Genomic DNA, 18,992 nt, shown 5'->3' on the forward strand with positions numbered 1-18,992 from the left:
TTGATGAAAATAAAAACAGGTTTTATTATTGTTTTATATTTGTTCATTCTCCTTCATATAAAGGCAGTCCTGGTTACAGCAATGACACCATGCTTGCTAGACGTACAGTAGCAAGAAAATGTTTGTGAACCCTGAACATTCCAAAGCACAGATTTCTGCATTCAGCTGTTAATCTGTTGCATTCTGGGTCAAAGAGGGGTTAAAATTGGCAAAAAAAGCATTATTTAAACAAAGCTTTTAGGTCTTTAAACCCCTAAATCGATTATAAATCCCATCTGATGGCTTGTATAAATGTCTTTCTCACTTTTTCATCATACGTCAGGGTGCACCACTCAAGTCCTAAAGAGCTGGATTTCAGCTTTACAAAACATGGAAAAAACAAATCTGGTGTATTAGTGCAGGGAATCATTAAAATGTTTTGAACTCTGGCCATCCAGGACTAGAGCTGTGCACCAGTGTCTTAAGTCCTCTTTGTGTCACCAAAACAGCTCTGACCGTGGAAGCAAGCAAGCAATCTTACAAACCTCCAATCTCATCACTTTAATTGAGCCCAAAGGTTTGCATACTTTTTGTATACCGTACTGTAAATGATGAATCAATGCACAGATTGAATTTGGACAACCTCTTACCCAACCTTTGAGTCATTCTGTTGACTTTGTGTACCTGCTTATGTACAAAAAGCCAATTTTCAGTCATCTGTCCCATCTGTTACATTTAAGTTAGCACCGGTTTGTAAATTGGGGAACATTTTCCTTTTAGTGCAGTGGGTTTCCATTAAGCCAGGGGAAAATCCTAGCATGTGTTATAAACCTGACTAAAATATGGAAGCATCTTGTGAATTTTAAAAGCTTTGAATGATGCGCTCTGTTTTTCGAGCCTCTGAATTCAGTTCTCCGAAAGTGGTGAAGAACTGCTCCATCTCATGCTGTAGAGCAGCGTTTCGTTTATCTGCATCAGCTCGAGCACGTTCCATGTTCCTCATCTTGATCTCAGCCACGCTGACCCAGAGTCGATGTTGCTCCAGAGTTGCACGTAGTCCTGCCACCTGTCCCTGGAGTGCCTCGTTTCGCTGTTCCAACCTCAAGAGATGAAAACAACAGTAAATCCAAGTTTGTTTCACGCTTGCATATTTTCAAACCAACATCCACCATGCCAGTGTCAAGATTTACCAGTTAAAGGTGCATTGGTTAATGTTTTATTGACTTTGCTAATAACATATATACCTAGAAAAGATTTGTTGACATCAAATTACAAATGTACTTAAAGCATGTGTATCAAAAGACTAACACAGCACAACAATCTTGGATGCAGGACCCTATGTGTGGTGACCTGAAATGTTTGAATATGTAATTCTAGACAGATCACTTCATTATAGAATAATTTAAAAGCTGACTATCATTTTATGTCATAGTCATTATGGGTATTAAAAATCAGTTTCTTGAACAGTTCTTACATCATGCTTTCATTTTTTAAGTGATGAAATTGCTTAGCAAACATTATGTAAAATATGCACTTATTGCCAGTACTGCACTTAAAAAAATGAGGGGGTTGTGAAAAATTTTCAACCCCTTTTTAGGTCCCTGTCTTAAAAAGGCTAAGATTCACTAAGAGAGCACATTATAATATGATTACAGGGAACTGCATTCTGTAATTCACCTTGTAACCAATAGAGCCTAAATTCCAAACCATGCACTGTTAATTATCTGAGCAAAATTAAGTGTGAGCACAAATCAAGTCAGAACAAGTCCAGGTTTATTATTGGTAGCCCTTATCTGTTAGTAGAAGCTGGACCATTACTAGGAGACATGATGGCACCAAACCCAGTTTTAAAGAAGTTGGAACAGTAAATAAAAAGAAAATAAATGAAAAAAAAAAAAAACATGGATAATTTTATTTATAAAATTTTAATAAAGTTTATTTATATTTATATTATGGTATGTAATGTTTTATCTTATTGACTATGACTATTTTTGTTAATAAATTCCCTGTAAATCGCTAATTTGTTGCTTTGAGACCTGTGCACTTCCCAAATGAAAATAGGACAGATGGGAATGATCAAAAACACCAGTTTTGAAACTTTTCACATGAAAATAGGTATCATGCTCCATTAGATTCTATTATGTTTAGGTACAACAGGAGCACTGCCAAAAAGCTGTCAATTATAGGGATGTAACGATACACTCTACCCACGATGCAATACGATTCACGATACTGGGTTCTCTAAAAGTTTTCTTTTATTATTAAAAAATAAAAAAATAAAAAAATAAAATGAAAAACTGTATTTGTGCTTATCTTTTATTTGCCCTTTTATTTCTGAGGTAGCTACAAACTGCAAAACAATGCTGCACATTTCCCTTTTTGTGTAAAAAAAAATGAAATGAAATTTTAAAACAAATCTCACATAAAAATCCCACATAATACATATAAAGAATCCTCACATAAATAAATTTGGCAGAAAAATCCAGTACCTGGCAACTCTGTGTAGTGATGTCAACCAGGCGAGGTGAATAGCGCCAGTGCCCTCTGTTGTTTAAAATGAATATCGATTCATTTTACATGAATTACCGATTTGAATCGTGGCACATGTACACCGATTTTTAACTGTCTTGTGGTGCATCGTTACATCCCTAGTCAATTATAAGCAATAACTGATCGAGGTTTGCCCATATTGTGTACAACTTTGTGGCCAAATAATCAACGTTTAATGCTGAGCAGAAAATATGCTGATCTACAAGACGTCTTACAACAGTGTGGCTTCGTAGTAAGAGAGTGCAGGTGCTACACTGACCAGCCTGCAGTCCAGACTGCCGCCCATTGCAAATGTGTGCTACATTATGAAGCGCAATATACAGAACGGAGATCCTGCAAAGATGGTGAAAAATTCACTTCAACACCTACAAAAATTATTCCAAAACATTCTTTAAAAAAAGTTAATGTAACAGTTGAGAAAATGTTCCTGTCCTGAGTCTTTATCACTTTATCATTAAGCATCTATACACAAAAAAAAAAAAAATGTGATTAGTTAAATATCTTTTTGTTGTAAGGTAATGTCCTGGGTTTTGTATGTGAAAGAGACTGTAGTAAGACTCACCTGTTAATTTTGTCTTCGTAATCCACTTTCTGTCTGGCCATTTGCTGTCTGAGACCAACCAGAATGCACTGTATGGCTTGAGAGGCGGGCAGGTCTTGCTGGTCTGAAGGAGCACTTGGAAGAAAGACTTCACTGCTACCTGTGCTCAGAGGGGCATCTGTGGGAGCAGTGGATGAAGTAGGGGAGTTGGGATGTGGCTCTTCATCTGTTTTACTGGAAGTAAAACATACTGAGCCTTGGTTAAAATAAGGGCTATCAGGGCCACCACTTTCAGACCCTCCATCCATGAGTAGGACCTCGCACAAAGACCAGGAGCTGTTGCTGTCAATCATGCTGGCAGTTCCACCCTCAAAGTCTATTATTCCAGTGCCAAGTTCCCCATCCTCTAAACATTCGTCCAGTCGTAACTCAGTCACTATGTTGTCATACACAGACAAGTTGCTGTCTTGGGCTTCACTGCTTCCACCACTGTCGTCGTGGACTTTCTCAGTCTCCCAGGTACACATACCCTGGCTAGGCCACCTAGAAGGCTGAGAAGGGTCCTCATTCCCAACTTCTGCCACAGTAGTCATAGAAGAAGAGGCAGTGGGTGGTGTGGTCAGCAGAGGTACAAGTCCTGTTTGGGAAGGCTCCTGTGCTGAGCTCTGAGGCAGGGGCTGGGAAGAGACCTCAGGCTGCAGCTGCTGTACCAAAAGTAGATGATGTGGAGTGTGATGACTTTGGAAAGATGGTTTATCCTCAGTGATAAGGGGCAGGGAAAGCTTCCGAGAACACGGCATGAAAGTGTGGACTGATTGAAGTTGTCGATTTGGGTTCCATTCTAGCTGAGACTCCTTTGGATGGCCAGATGGGTTGTTAAGGATCCACTCTACCTGGCTGCCTTGTTTGTGTGTGGGAGAAAAGGCTGGTATGGAGGTTCTGGGAGCCTTGCAGGGCTTTTCTCTTGAGAAAAGCATACTGTGTTCTCCGATCAGCTCTGACATCAGATGCTGTACCGCAGCCGTACCTAGAGAGAAGGGTTATACAAATATCAGTATGAAGAGGCAAATGAATGCTTAGCAGCACTACTATGAGCTTTACAGAAAAGAGCAATTTGAATTAAAAGCTAATAATAGAGGTCACGTAATATAAAGACCAAGGGATGAAATTAAATACTTAGTTACCATAAGAATATCAGACGATGATAATCCAAGGTTTGTACTGATAATAAAAGAAAACATGGGATCAGTGCTTTTCTACTTACCACCAATTATACTTTCAGGGTCCTCAGCTTTGGGCCGGAGGATGTTTGGACCAAAAACAGTGGCCAGGTTCTGGATGCTCATCTTGTTGGTGCTAGAGTGGGACTGGACCTCACTTAGGAATCTGCAACAGAGATGTTTAGATCTGTCATACGAATGGTGACAAATATGAATTTTAATGATGATCTGAAGGCACTCTAGATCCCACACTTACTGGCAGATGTATTTCAGGAGATTAAAGTTGGCTACAGGAAGCTCGTGAAGAAGATTCTTTAACTCCAGCAATCCCTAAAGTCAAACATAGGAGGGTTTTCTATCAAGAAAGGTAAAAAAAAACTACATGAACACCTGACCATGAGCTTGTTGGGCATCAGATTCAAAAACAATGGGCAAAACTTTTGAGTTGTCCCCCACTTTGTAGCCATAACAGCTCCCAGACTTCTGGAAAGGTTTTCCACAAGATTTTTCATCTGTGAGACTCTGCCATTCAGTTAAAAAACATTTGAAAGGTCAGGCACTGATGCTGGACAAGACCATGTCTTTATGGTCCTTGCTTTGTACATAAAAGCACAGTTATACTCCTCACAGACAATATCTGGAGGTAAAGACTGAACCCAGGTCTTAGGACTCTGGTGCTGTACGGGGTTGTATAACCTCATAAAGGTACCTGCAATTAACTGAAACAGCATCTGTAATGGTTACCTGCTCCCGGCCTGTGGGGATCTTCTTGCCACACAGAAGAAACTGTTGGTAGCGGGAGAAGGGCACCAGTGGTTCAGGTAACTCTCTGAGGTACAATTTCAACAGTGATGCCACTGTGTGGACATCAGTACTGCTGAGTAAAACACACACACACACATACACACAAACATAACAGAATTTGTTTTGTTCATATCTTTGCTAATTTGACTTACAATGTGAACTTTGGTTGTTTTATTGAAGTTTGAACAGGCACCATTCAAATTTAACAGTAATACTAACCATGTTGCTAGTTCTTGCAGGTGAAATACATCTACCATATACAGATGCTACCACCACCATATTTTACAGGGGAGATGATGATGTTAAATTTATAACATGGGTTATGGGACTCAGATTTGGTTAGAGTGATACATTAGCCATTTCAACTAGGTACCCTTCTAGATTAAAGTAGTGATTTGACCTTGGCTACAGTCTTTATAGTTTCCACATCTTACTGACTAAACAGAGGTCTGGGATATGTTCAGTTTTTTGGAATCTTGTATCTTTATCCAGGTCTGTGCTGTTTTATTATTAAATTAAATTATTAAATGTGCCTTTAATTTTATTTAGATTTTGTACATATTGACAGTCATACTAATATATCTCACACAAGAACAGGCAAATAATTCATGGAAAATATTAGAAAACACTCGATGCATACAATTCTTTATCCACCAACAGGTAAAATGACACAAAGTCTAAATGTTTTTTTACCTATCAAAGGAGGGTTTTTCACCAGCATCAAAAGCTTCCTGCAACTCCTTAACAAGTGTCGCCTGGCCAGGTTGCCTGAAGAGCCCAACTTCCAGCAGCCCATGTTCCCTGATGAAGTCCGCACACTGCTCCACCACCAAAGGGACCATGTGGTCCCCATACCTGCGTTCATACACCACCGTCTCCTCCAGCCGCTGCCCAAACACCCCTAAAACAAAAAGGCAGAGGGCTTAAACCCTGGGTTTCTGTCCTGACCCTCAGAATGTGTAAAAATATAAAGACGATATTTTAAGCACTCCTAGCAGACCAGTATTTTATAGCCTAGCATGCAGTTCTGGAGCGAGAAGCTAATAAAAGTCTCTCTGAAGTTCTGAGGAAAAGTTATAGCATTGCATCAAGTTCCTCTGTGTAAAGGTTTGAAATACTCACGTCTTTTAAAGCTCAGCACCCTTTTAATTTTTCTGTAAGCAGAGTTGGAGAGGTAGCTTCCTGTGCGGTGGACCGCCTGCTTGCTCTCAGGCATCTTTTTCTCGCCTCCCGGAGTTTTGTGTCTGCTTCTCTCAGACACAGTCTTACTTTAGCAGGGTCCCAGCTGTCTTTAGTCAGCAGTGTTTTCCAAGTGAAATCCAGAACGGAGTGAAGGACTAATTAAAAAGGCAAGCAAGGTTCCACCTCGTAGTTCTACAAAGTGGTTCTGTTTTGTAAATACTCACTCCGTATGGAACGGTAGGTCTTGCTTTCCTTGCTTAATATACTCCTTCTCCTTGACTCCCATGCAATATGTGCATGTAGGTGGATAAGTGCTGTTAGATTTGAAGCTGAGGATAGACAGTCTTTTGTCCTGCTGATGTGCAGTGACACTTAAACTTAAAAATGCAGGCTAATCGGATATATCAGCATTCCAGTGGTGACAGCAATTCTCATTCTTGAACAGGAGGCATTGTTTCCAGACAATATGTTCCACAAATGAGCAGACCTGCTGCAATATTAATGTAGAAAAGTCAAATCCACATATCAGGTCAATGCTGGTGTGTTCTGGATTGAACCTGCAGCCCTTTTCATGTCAGGTGAAACTTGTCTGGTCCTCCCAAATGATCCAGGAACAGCTCTTCTCAAAGCATGTTCTCTGACTGTTAATCAACTCGTCTCAGTTCGTCATGTAGCATGTTTATCTTGGATGAGGAGTTTGTTTGCCACTAATTGTAGTTAGGAGTTTCCACTGACGTACGCAGACACCTCCTTAGTTCACTGTCGCTCTGAACTGCATGTCATTGGAAGTTGCATGTTTTTCAAGGCCTAAATACCTGAAATTTTGTTAAGTCACGATTTCATGACCTGTTGTCTTATGTTTTTCCTTTCCCTCTTTAAAAAAATCTCCCTTTGCCAGGCTCTGTTTTTTTCTCAGCCCCCAGTCTCACTCACCCCTGGCTTAAACTACCCCTCCACAGGCTTATTGGAGCATGGCCAGGGTGGCGCCAGCTCACTCTTTTCCCCTATCTCCTCTGCTCTCCATGAATCATTAACACTATACACCACTGTCACAGACTGACTAAAAATAAATGAGCTACCAAGTTGCCTTTTACCCACTCCTTCACCTTCTGCCAGGCTTTCTTTCTCTTTTCTCTGTGTCCTTTTTACTCTTTCTCTACCCTCTGTAACTGTCTGTCTTTAATGATTTTCAATTGGCCTGCAGTGAACACTCCCCCAGCTCCCTTTTTAACCTATGTCCACTTTGAGTAACTTGGTCTCTGATGACAAACACAGCCCAAAATGGGTCCTGAGACACCAACCCAGCATGTAGGAAACTTGACTGAGCGTGCAGTGTGTTATTTTTTGATGAATAATTTCTTAGCACAGACATCCCAGGAGGGGAGCGGTTATTGCTTGGAGGTCATGTGGTGAATTCATTGGGAATGTTAATCTCTCCTGAGAAATAAGCCACAAAGACTCAGCAGCATGAGCTCTGCTAGGACATTTAGATGGACACAGCAGTTTTCCCTTAGGCATGGTACACTTGCTGTGGAACATTCCTGTTCTTTAAATAAAAATCTATTGTGTTCTTTCTTTAAAAAGAAACCTTTAATATTCTTTAATAATTAAATTTTAATAATTTTGCATTGTTCAGTCATAACGGTGGTCTGATCTTTAGTCATGTAATTGGCAAACACAGTCTACTGTACCTAAACTAATAACTCACAATTTTTGTATTTACTGTTCCCTTGCACTAGGCCTTAATCCACAAGGTTCTGTCCAATACGCTTCAAAGTTGAGATGAGGTTTTGGCTGTGTTATGATGTTCTTTTTATTAGTACACAGAATATTGTCCCAAAGACAGGAGTCATTGAGTCAGTTTAATGCAAACTTAAAATTAACAGAACTATGCTTTCGGAAAGCAGATGATTTCTCTGTCTTGGAATAATTAAAAGAGGAAATTAAGACCTTCTTTGTCTAAGCTGTGAGTAATCCTGTGGATAATAAAAGGTTGGCCTTGACAAGATAGCATGGGCTATGCTGCTTAGTGAAATATGCTGCAGCTAAACCATCTGAGACTTTTAAGTTAATTATCTAGACATTGTGGTTAACATGAGACCTAATAAACAACCAGTGTTGACATGGTCACTTCTTTTTTAAAAAGGGCACAGTCATACTTACAACCCACACCAAGGTGACAACAGCCTATTTTTAAGATATTCTATTTGTAAATGTTGAGGTAGATTAAATCACAGAGCACTGATACTATTGTTAGTTTGTTCTAACACCTCACTGCTACCCATCAGTACTGAGACAGAGAATGATAAGGAGCTGACAACCCCCTTAAGTAAAGCAGGGTCTACTCTTACACTGGTGTAACCTGGCATTTGGCCAGATATCCTGACACTGCTTCCTAAAACCCCTCTCCCTCTCTGTCTTACATTTCCTTTCCTTACCCCCGTACAGAAATCTAGACTGGGTTTAAGCTGTCTCTGAGCTGCCTGAACTGAGCCTATACTAAAATAGTGCATGAAGGGCTGCAATCCAGGATCATCTGCTTATGCCAGGAAGTTTATATCGAGCAACAAGAGCTTTCAAGTGTGTTAACTCTGACTGACCCCAGAACGTTTATGATACTTTTGTTCCAATCCTTCAACAAAAGGTACACACACAATTTAGTTTTTGCCTGTTTGTCTGAATGCCAGTTTTAGGGGTATATAGACAAATGCTTTTTTGACAAATGTTTGAGGCAAGACATTAAAACATGTAATGCATTGAAAAGGTCTAGAAACTGAGAGGAATTTATGTATTTTGTCAGTAAATAAGTGTGTGTTTGTAAAGTGTGTTGTGGCTATGAGTGTGTACGGTTTACCCAATATGGTTTACTTAAAAAAGTTGAAGTGATGCTTTTGATCATTCCACAAATTTTCTGTAATGCACCTGTTCCCACCTGTACAGTGTAACCAAGAACCATTAAAAAATACTGATAATATGCCGATAGAACATGTTTTAAAGTCAAATAAGCTGCGCAAAGGTCACTACTTCTGCTTTATCTTGGTCTATGTAATCAACAACACATTCAAACTCCAGGATTCCTATTTTTGGGCAAGACCTACTTTCTTGCATGGCAGCCACTAAACTTTACTAGATGAACTTCTGTTTTATTTCTGACCACTGGACCACTGTTCCATATACTTTCTAATGGCTGTTTTGGTTTGTTAATGGGTTCATACAGTTTGGGGTTGATATTCTCCTAGTTTAGTTCCTGCAAAGTCTATCCTATCACACATCAGCTAGCAATCAAAACATCCTTCAAAACACTGGGTGTAAGCCAGGATCTCACCCTGGACAAGTGGCAATTCATATGGCAACATTCATATGGAGACAGTCACGCATTCACTCGCTCAATTCTTATGTCTTTTGACATTTAAGAACATTCAGCTTACCTTCTGCATTTTTATCAAAATACTCAGAGGAAACACACACAGACACCGGAAGAACATGAGAAATAAGAACCAAACCTAGGACCTGAGAACCCTCCTTTGTCAGATTTAGCTAATGCCCACATATCTACGTATGTTTTTTAGTAATTACCTGTAAAAGGTATCCACACTCCCTTGTTGAGGCTCTTTAGCCATTCATCCCCTTGACCACAGCTGTTAGACAGGAAAAAGTATGACCCAGGGCTTGCTAATACATCTCTGTTCCCTGTCAGAGAAAAAATATGGGAAACAGTCAACTGCTTAGTATATTTAATAGCATGCATTTAGTAATTTTGTTTAGATATCATGAGCACAGTAACTGTCGGATTGGCACAGTAATCAAAAGTTTCTGTATTTTGGTTGGAAATACACAGTTGGTATCAACTAGGGTACAAACATTAAACTAATATTTCACACTGAATTTTATCTTGTACATTAACAATAAGTAAAAGACCTAAAACATGCATCAATTCAAAATAATAAATCTTTTAAAAATCAGAATAATTGCTTATTATTTGACCATAATGATGAAAATCTTAAAAGCACAATTGTAAAATCATATAAATGGTCTGTTCTTCCAGAATCAACATCGAGAAGAGAAGCTTTTTGTAAGTTTGCTCCTGGAAATGCTTATTGATGCCTCCTTAATTACTAGCTCCTACACCCTTCAGCCAGTGATTCAAAAATTAATCAAAGTCAGACATCTTTAAGGACATCTTTTTTCTCTGAAGGTGCTGTAAGGAATCAGGAAACAAGGAGGTAGAAGGCTATCTTAATTCCCTACTTTAATTGCTTTGTTGCATTTTAATATTACAAGCTGTTTTGCCTGTTACTGAAATTAATTTAAATAGGCTAATTAGGATTATATTCACTTGAAATAAAGACCTGAAACACATGGCAGTGAAATCCCTGCTGTAAAGTTCTTAAATCTAGTGAAGTGTGGAGGCTTAATTTAATTTGACATTTTTCCATTGTTTTTATAAATATAAATATTTATATACATAAATATGATGTTTAGGTTTTGTTGATGTGATTTGCTTCTTGAATGTTGATCAAAAGAGCAAATGAATCCAGCTTGAGTAAAGCAGCATTTGAACCCTTGAGCTATTTAGTTTGTGTCACACTAAGTTACATTACACACATTATAGTGCATAGTGGATAAACCAAAAGTATCAAAGCTGGGAGTATTCACTTTCCACTTATTACCTGCCTCATTGAGAATAAAATTACCATACTGTTTTACTGAGCGGAAAACAGATATGAACCATCTCCGTTAAGGTTAAATGGGCCTAATTAAAAAGATCTTTTACAAGTCACAGTCAATCCTTTCTTTTTTCCTAGTCTCTTACTGAGATAATGGCCAGAGAACAATCGGGTGTCCATTTCTCATCCTAAAACAGTATTAAGCTTAAAAGCGGAAGAGCACAGCATTGATTTTCTTTATAATTTAATTTAAAAAAGGTCTTGCGGTTTCTTGGAGGAGATATTAATCACAGAATGGGTCCCGGCCACAATTAAACCATTCTCCATATTCCAGTCGCATTTTGCTGAGAGAGCGCAGTAATTAATTTCAGCCAGACACTTTTCTTCACCTACACAGAGCAGTAAAAATCTCCTGAGTGGTTTACCAATATATTCTTTCAGTCCACGCATGAATTGCAGAACCTGCCACAGCCTAATGATAATAGAAGCAGATACAAGACATCCGTAGGGCTAAAGGGAAGTGACTATAATGTATGTGTAACAAGCTTAAGATGAGCTTAATGTAAGTGAACATCTGTAGCAATCTCAGTGACTAGTTCTTTATCAGCTGCACTACCTTGCACTGATAATACGGTAGAAAGATAATGTCTATAAACCCTATCTTAAGTAGATTACAATGTATCAGTAGGTATAAAAGGTTTTTTTTTTGGTCAGGAAAACAAAGAGTACAAACATTTCTAAATTAACAACTGATCTGTTAGAACAAATGGGATGCTAAATGACCTTTTTATCTAGGAAAACTCACAATATTAAATGAATGGGCTGTACTTACCCTTGTACCCTTGTAAGAGACATTTACTAGAATTTTTGGAAGTCTGCAAGTTTTTTTTTCTCTGACTGAATTATTAGAACATGTACCGCTGTGTCCAAAAAGTTTTATAAATTCAAGTTTTTCCATCATTATACTGAGTGTTAAAAATTAAAAGGTTGGAGGGTAAAATAATATCATAATTTAGCTAGTTTGTTAGTTGTTTTATGCCAAGTTTAGAATCTTAGAGTCTTAGAAAGAACTTAAACAGTCATGTAAAATGTACATATGTGTATAATGCTTTTTACTATAAATATTGTCCTAAAGCAGCTTTACAAAAATTAAGATTCAAAACTGTCTCCATACACTGAGAGACGAATTGTTTGGATTATTAGATATAATACAAAAAGTAGTAAAATATTTTAGTAGTAATAAATATAATATAGGAACATGGATTTTACTGTTTACAGTCAAGCGAGCTCTAAATTGCCATGTGTTTAGTATTTATTTATTTATTTATTAGGATCTTAACGTCATGTTTTACACACTTTGGTTACATTCATGACAGAAACTGTAATTACTGGTTACACAAGATTCATCAGTTCACAAGTTTAATGTCAAACACAGTAATGGACAATTTTGTATCTTAAATTAACCTGACTGCATGTCTTTGGACTGTGGGAGGAAACCCACACAGACACAGGGAGAACATGCAAACTCCACACAGAAAGGACCCGGACCTCCCCACCTGGGAATCGAACCCAGGACCTTCTTGCTGTTAGGTGACAGTGCTACCCACTGAGCCACTGTGCCACCCGCCTTGTGTTTAGAGACTCCATAATCAGCACACCTATGTAGAAAAAGCAATCTGGCTTGACTGAGGACAGTGTCACCCATGATTCAGCAACTTTTAATTAATGTTAGACCTGTTTTTTAAGACCTGACAGTTTGGGTTCTTAGCCTTGTCATTTTAATGGATATAGTCATTTTATTTGAATGGGAATGGAGAAGTCAACAGCCTTTGCCAAACATTACATCTAAAACCATGAGGACTATAATGAAGTTAAACTCCCTTTGTTGCTATGCAAGCCTTCTTGTTTCTGGAATGAGTTTTAAATCCTCTAGATTTTAAAACATTACTGCTGGGATTTCATTGTATTTAACAGTTAGTTGGCAGTAGGTAGTCACTTCAGTGTTGCAATTTATCAATTCATATGGATTTAATTACGGCTCAGTACAGACTTGTTGAAGTGTAATTTTTATGTCCCACTCCCAGGAATGCATTTTACTCCTCCAAAGTCCATTAGCAGTGTGCTTTAGACCACAGCAGCTGACTTTTGCATTACACAGTGTGAGTTCATGCTAATTAAAAGAACCTAACTTCATGCAGCTCCAAATGAACTGTTTCTGCTCTGGCATTGCTTCAAAAGGCAGCTTGAAGTTTCGCAGTGACTGCTGCGACCATAAACAAATGATATTTACACTTCTTTGCATACTTCAACATTCAGCAGTTCTGTTTTGCTAGACTTTTCTAGACTTACCCATTAAACAAACACGAAACTTAACATAATTAAACATCCTACACTATATAGACAAAAGTATTTGGACAATCCTTCTATTAATGAGTTTAGGTGTTTAAGCTACACCCACACTACGTGTATAAAATGTAACACTAAACAATAAATATACAATAAACAATTTACTTTTTTCCATCATAACTGTGCCACTGTGCAAAAAGTGAGGTCTATAAGACATGGAGTGACAAGTCTGGTGTTGAAGACCTCAACCTCACTAAACATGTTTGGGATTAATTAGACTGTCAGTTATAAGCTAAATGTTCTGGACTGATGTTGCTGTGTGACACCCACTCTATCATCTGCAACACTACACCACCCACAAAGTGTTGTTCAGCTTAGTGTATTAAGTAACAATCTCTTAGATAATGCTAAATCTGTCCTTCAAGTGTCCATGCATCCATAAATCTGTTAACACATCCTGTGCTCACTCCATTGGCCTTTTTTGTGTTTGTTATGCTGTCCTCTAACATCAAATGGAATTAGTGTCCAGGATAGTAACCTTCACAATTACTTAATCCACAGATACTCATAGATAAAAGTCTACTTACAGTGATGACCATGTCTCTACTGAGGACATGTTCCAGAATATGTCAAAACTGCTTGACAGATATTGATAGCTGATTAAATTATTTATCTGGTAAAGTATCTCTTCTTTTGGACAGCTTGGTTGCACAGCAGTCAGAGTGAATGTCACAGTTCCAGGATCCTGAGGACCTGGGTTTAGACTTCCACTTTAGTTAGGATGTGTATGAAAGTTGTCATGCTCTTCCTATGTCCATGTGGGTTTCCCTTGGCTGCTCCAGCTTCCTTGTACCTCCCAAAAGCATGCCAGGGGTAAGTTCTAGGCTACTCTTAATTGTCATGAGGTGTAAAGAATTGAGCAAATGGGTAAGCATGTGACACCCTTTAATGAACTGGTGCTCTGTCCAGGACATATTTACACCTGGTGTTTTTGTGGAAGGGTTCAACACCAATCCGGATCAGGATCGAACATTTATTGAGGATGAAGGAAAGAAACAACAATGCTTTGTCTTTGAATTGGCATATTAGAAAAACAGCATCAATCTCTGAAAGATATCTACAAACAGCTCAATGTTGTCATTTGTTAGAATCCATATCAGGTCACCTGTAGCATAGGTGTAGGTAAGTTGTACCAACCACATAAAACAGGTACGCTTACCTTTCTGTGTGACACTGTCAAACTTCCAAGACTTAAAACAGGTGAGTCCCATGCTGCAGGTGTAATTCACATGCAGCACCCTATATTTGCTGGAGTACCGTGGTGCTGTTCATCATTCTATCAACATTAAAGATGTTGGTGAACAGAGGCTGGCCTTGGCAGCGGTGTTCCTGAGACCAGTCCCTCCGGCACTTCCATGGCCTGGCCGAACCGCCGCTCCTTCCATCTAACTCCCCACATCTCCCTCTCCATCCATCCCATCAATAAAGATCCAGCTCTACCCCCCTGGCAGTCTGTACTTGGGGAGATAGGAGAATGGGCGGGGGCCCTCTGCGGCAGACATACACGTACACACACACACACTCCCGAAGCCAAAGTCTGGCCTCAGCATCCCGCCAGCAGCTGTAATTACTTCAGTACAGTACAGCATTTCAGGCAAGCAGGGCCAATTTCCCTAATGCATCTACCTCCCCGCACCCGCAGCCCCCCACCAGCCACCCAGCATTTGGTTTAATGGCCATCGACATGATCGGCCCTCACCCGCACGCAATGACTCAAAGAGGTTATAAAGACAAGAGCGGGTGGACGGTGAGTTAAACTTTTGAACCATTATCCATTATGCTAAGAGGAGCCATTTACATAGGCTCCCTCAACTCTCTTGCTTTTCTTCTTCCTACTATATTCTGTCCTTGCTACTATATTCTGTCATCTCTTTCATTTACTCTTTCTCTCTCTCTCTTTCCGTACACCAGATTTATGTCCCTTGGCCTGGCAGGAATGTCTGAGATATATTGATCCTGATGAAAAAGGGTCACTTCATTTGAAAGAAAAAAACAGTTCATCTGACTAGACTTTACACATCTCATCAAATGTCGGATGGACCAGTAAGGACACTTGCTTGTTGTGAATGCCACAACAGTGGTTTACAGCTAATGCCCATACTGAATGATCTAGCCAGTAAAAGAAGCAGGGTACTACATATCAAGTACTGGCATGAAATGTTTTAGTGAAATTAAAAAAAATAAAATTATCTCCAATACACCAATGCACCACTTATGCATATCAACATAGGCCACAAACTGGTTTGAAGCACTACCAACATCTATGACTTTCAATTGGCAAAAAATGCATATAATTTCAGTATCAGATACTTAAAGTCATAACAATTGAAAAACAAACTAAAATGGTATTGGTGCATTGCTAAAAAAAAAGAAAAAAGAAAAACTGAGGTTACTGAGGTAGACAGAAGATTGTTGGTGTAAGCCCCATAATGACAAATGCTAACTGATGCTAGCCAGCAAGTGAAGCCTGAGATGGAATTCTGTGTGTATGTTTTCCCTCTCATATAAACATTTGACCTATTAATTATCCATACACAACATTTAATGTTTTTTTTTTCTATTTTATTTATGCATTTTCTCCCAATTTAGCATAGTCAATTTGTCTTCCGCTGATCCCAGATTGCAGTTGAGGTACAGCCCACGTGCAGCCGTATCTGCTAATCAGGGTGCTTACACAGCGTTTGAAGACCCCATCCACATAGTCCGGTCATCCCTATCTGCAGGCACTGGCAGTAATGCCCGCTCGATGGCGCCCAGCTGACCAGTGGCAACGCCAAGTTTCAAACCGAGGAGTTCAGAATCCCGGCGCTGGTGTGCTAGTGAAATATTCCGCTCCGCCACCTAGGCGCCACAACATTTAATGTTAACACTGTAAACACTTTGGGAGAGTCAGTCTTTAAATGTATTCGTATTTAGCATAGTTTTGTTATCTTGCATTTACACAATTTGTCCTAAATATTACAACGTATAGTGGCTAATCTAGGTCATCAAAATACTTTTTTGGTTTTCTTTATATGTTGTGTTCCACTGCTGTCCAAATCTAGTGACTGTAAAGATGTAAGCACACTATTCAGTATAAACTGATACTCAACATACCTGATATTGTATATTGCACAATAGCGTATAAACAGTAGAAAGAAACTCCCTACAAATGCGAGCATCTCATATCTCAGCAATGTCTGTTTTCTAGCTTATACTGTTTCTCTGAAACTATTTGATTATCTCAAACAATAAAAAATTTCTTCTTCTCTGACAGCTGACATTTTAAAATAAATGTATTTAGTAGCAACCATCAATATGCCAGTGTCTGTGGTTGGCATTTATTCTTTGCTACCAAATGATAAATGAGCAGCAATCAACTTGAGTTATGTTTTGTAGTTTTTAAAGATTTCACTAATGCAAAGCTCATCTTGTTGGAGTTGGCTTCTGGCCAAAGTGCATCCCGAGGAAATTGACAATGCACTCCATCACAACAAGCTTGAGGCTGAACATGATGTCTATTTGCATACACAAAGGAAACTTGCAAAAGACTTGTCGACATGTTGACACAGCGCCAACGTAACCTGCAAATCGAGAATAAACCTCACATTTTTGTTATTCCCTAGCATTTTGGGCACCCTAGGATTTCAGTACACTATACTATCTATATGGCTATTAACAACTGAAAGCCTTTTCATTTCCAGCAAGACTATGCCCTTGTGTAACAAGCTAAGTTTATGAAGACATTCAGTTTGTAGAAACTTCAGTGGCATTTACTCTGGGTTTGGTCAGGTTTGCTTTTCAGTCACTGTCTGTAAAAAACAATTTGGCATTTTCTTCCACATCTGCATGGGTTTTCTTCAGTACTCTGTCCTGTTCCTGATGTTTTTGGGTTGTGTAAATAATTTTAAATAAAATAAAGGTATTAGTAAATGCTTAAAATAGTGTAACATTTCATATGTTCAGTGCTGGTAAGAATGAATCTATTGGCCCTATGTTTTTTAACCAGGATTACACATCATGCTTGCAGTGCTTCTGCCTAAAATGTAGTACTAGTAGAATGTTGCCCAAGGCAGCTGCCTATAAAATTTATGCCAACAACAACCCTGCTGAAATCCACTCTTGTTTTGTGCTTTTTTTCTGTGCTTTCTGCTTTCAGTCTGTAGTGATTCACTGCATGGCCAGGGCTGAGGCAATTCCAATTACCACTGAAAGCCTTCGTCAACCATTGTGTCAATATGCTTAAGTCATGCCATTCATGTGCTCGGGCGGAGGCTCTCCAGAAAATGAAACCAGACACACACTGGCCTGCGACTTTTCTCACATCCACACTTAATCATGCCTCCATTATCATGAGTGTCAATCTCTAAGATTAAAAGTGCTGCAATAGAAGGCCGGTGGTATGAATTAAAATTTCATTTAAATTTTGAAGGAAGCCCTTGCTGACCTTTCCATAAGGAAACAACCTGTAAATGTGCTGGAAACCCAAATTATAAATTCCTTCCTACCGTTGTGTCCCAGACTTTAAAGCTGTTAACAAACTGCGTCTGCCCCCTACAGCCTAAAACACATCATGGCATGCAAATAAGGTCAAAGATGGATTTTAATAGGTGTAAATAATAATTAGCATCATCATTAGCCACTATGTATTCTAGTATGGTTTGCTTACTGGTACATCGTCCATACACTGTCCTCCAGGTACTGATCACTCACATATTTGGTTTAAATATACACAAGAATATACATATAATTTAGGATATATACATAAATTGAAAAGTAGTTGAAAAGTTTAACATGCACAATATGAAGTATTGAACTTAAAGCTGTAGGACATGCTGCAAATGTATTAATCTCTGTTCTGCAGAAGAAATACAAATTATGATTATACATAAATGCTTAAAATCATCCATTCAGGGGTACTTTATACAAAGCACCAAAGACAAAATGGAGTGGCCATAATACTACAGAAAAAATACTTTTGGCCATATAGTATTAACATTAGCAGAGCAATTTGTTAAGTACTTGTTTAAAAGCTTTATAAGCTATAACTACCATTGGTGTCAACTTTGTGGGTATACAATTACTGATTACTGCCCATCTGTTGGTCTGTACACTATTGTCTCCCTATTTATCAATCGAAAGATGATATTTGGGTGCTCAGGTTTTGAACTCGTTGCTTCGAAACTCCGCTTTGGTGTGCTAGTGTGTTTTACCGCTGCGCCACCTGAGTGCCCAAATGTCATCTTTTGATTGATAAATTCAAAACTCAGCTCTGCCATCTGGCTAGGCTGGGTGCCTACACAAAAAATGATTGGCAGTTGTTCATACAGGGTGGGAGCCGGATAGGGACTTCTCAGTTATGACCTCTGATGGCTGATTGATGGCGCGTGCACAGAGTCAAGGAATAATGCATTGATCAGGGTGTTGCTGTCGGCTACTGCACACGTGTTGGAGGGGGCATGGGTCAGGCTCGCTCTCCTCAATCAGGACGGGGATCGGCATCAGTAGAGAGGAAGCATATTGAAATTGGGTAATATGCTAAAAGTCTGGAGAAAAAGGGGATAAAATACATAAACAAACAAACAAACAAATACACACACAAATATATATATATATATATATATATATATATATATATATATATATATATATATATATATATAT

General features: G+C 38.8%; 1 protein-coding gene across 1 annotated transcript; it reads right to left on the bottom strand.

The window, feature by feature from the left end:
• si:ch211-247j9.1 (rho GTPase-activating protein 24) lies at positions 1-14,560 on the bottom strand. The gene is made up of 8 exons (XM_063011471.1): positions 14,509-14,560; positions 9,853-9,966; positions 5,788-5,995; positions 5,035-5,167; positions 4,547-4,620; positions 4,335-4,456; positions 3,092-4,097; positions 1-1,079 (listed from the first exon to the last, which is right to left on the bottom strand). The coding sequence occupies exons 1-8, from the start codon at positions 14,558-14,560 to the stop codon at positions 842-844; spliced, it is 1,947 nt and encodes a 648-aa protein (XP_062867541.1). The 3' UTR covers positions 1-841.
• Between the last annotated feature and the right edge of the window lie 4,432 nt (positions 14,561-18,992).

The sequence above is a fragment of the Trichomycterus rosablanca genome, chromosome 16, assembly GCF_030014385.1.
Source record: "Trichomycterus rosablanca isolate fTriRos1 chromosome 16, fTriRos1.hap1, whole genome shotgun sequence".
Taxonomy (NCBI): domain Eukaryota; kingdom Metazoa; phylum Chordata; class Actinopteri; order Siluriformes; family Trichomycteridae; genus Trichomycterus; species Trichomycterus rosablanca.

What these genes read in the sequence shown, in the direction of transcription:
- si:ch211-247j9.1 (XM_063011471.1), bottom strand. Translation starts at nt 14,560, where the DNA reads ATGGGACTCACCTGTTTTAAGTCTTGGAAGTTTGACAGTGTCACACAG. An exon ending in TCCCCACAGGCCGGGAGCAG is followed by an intron (nt 4,621 to 5,034) that starts GTAACCATTACA and finishes GTTTGACTTTAG; the next exon opens with GGATTGCTGGAGTTAAAGAA. An exon ending in CTCCTGAAATACATCTGCCA is followed by an intron (nt 4,457 to 4,546) that starts GTAAGTGTGGGA and finishes TCTCTGTTGCAG; the next exon opens with ATTCCTAAGTGAGGTCCAGT.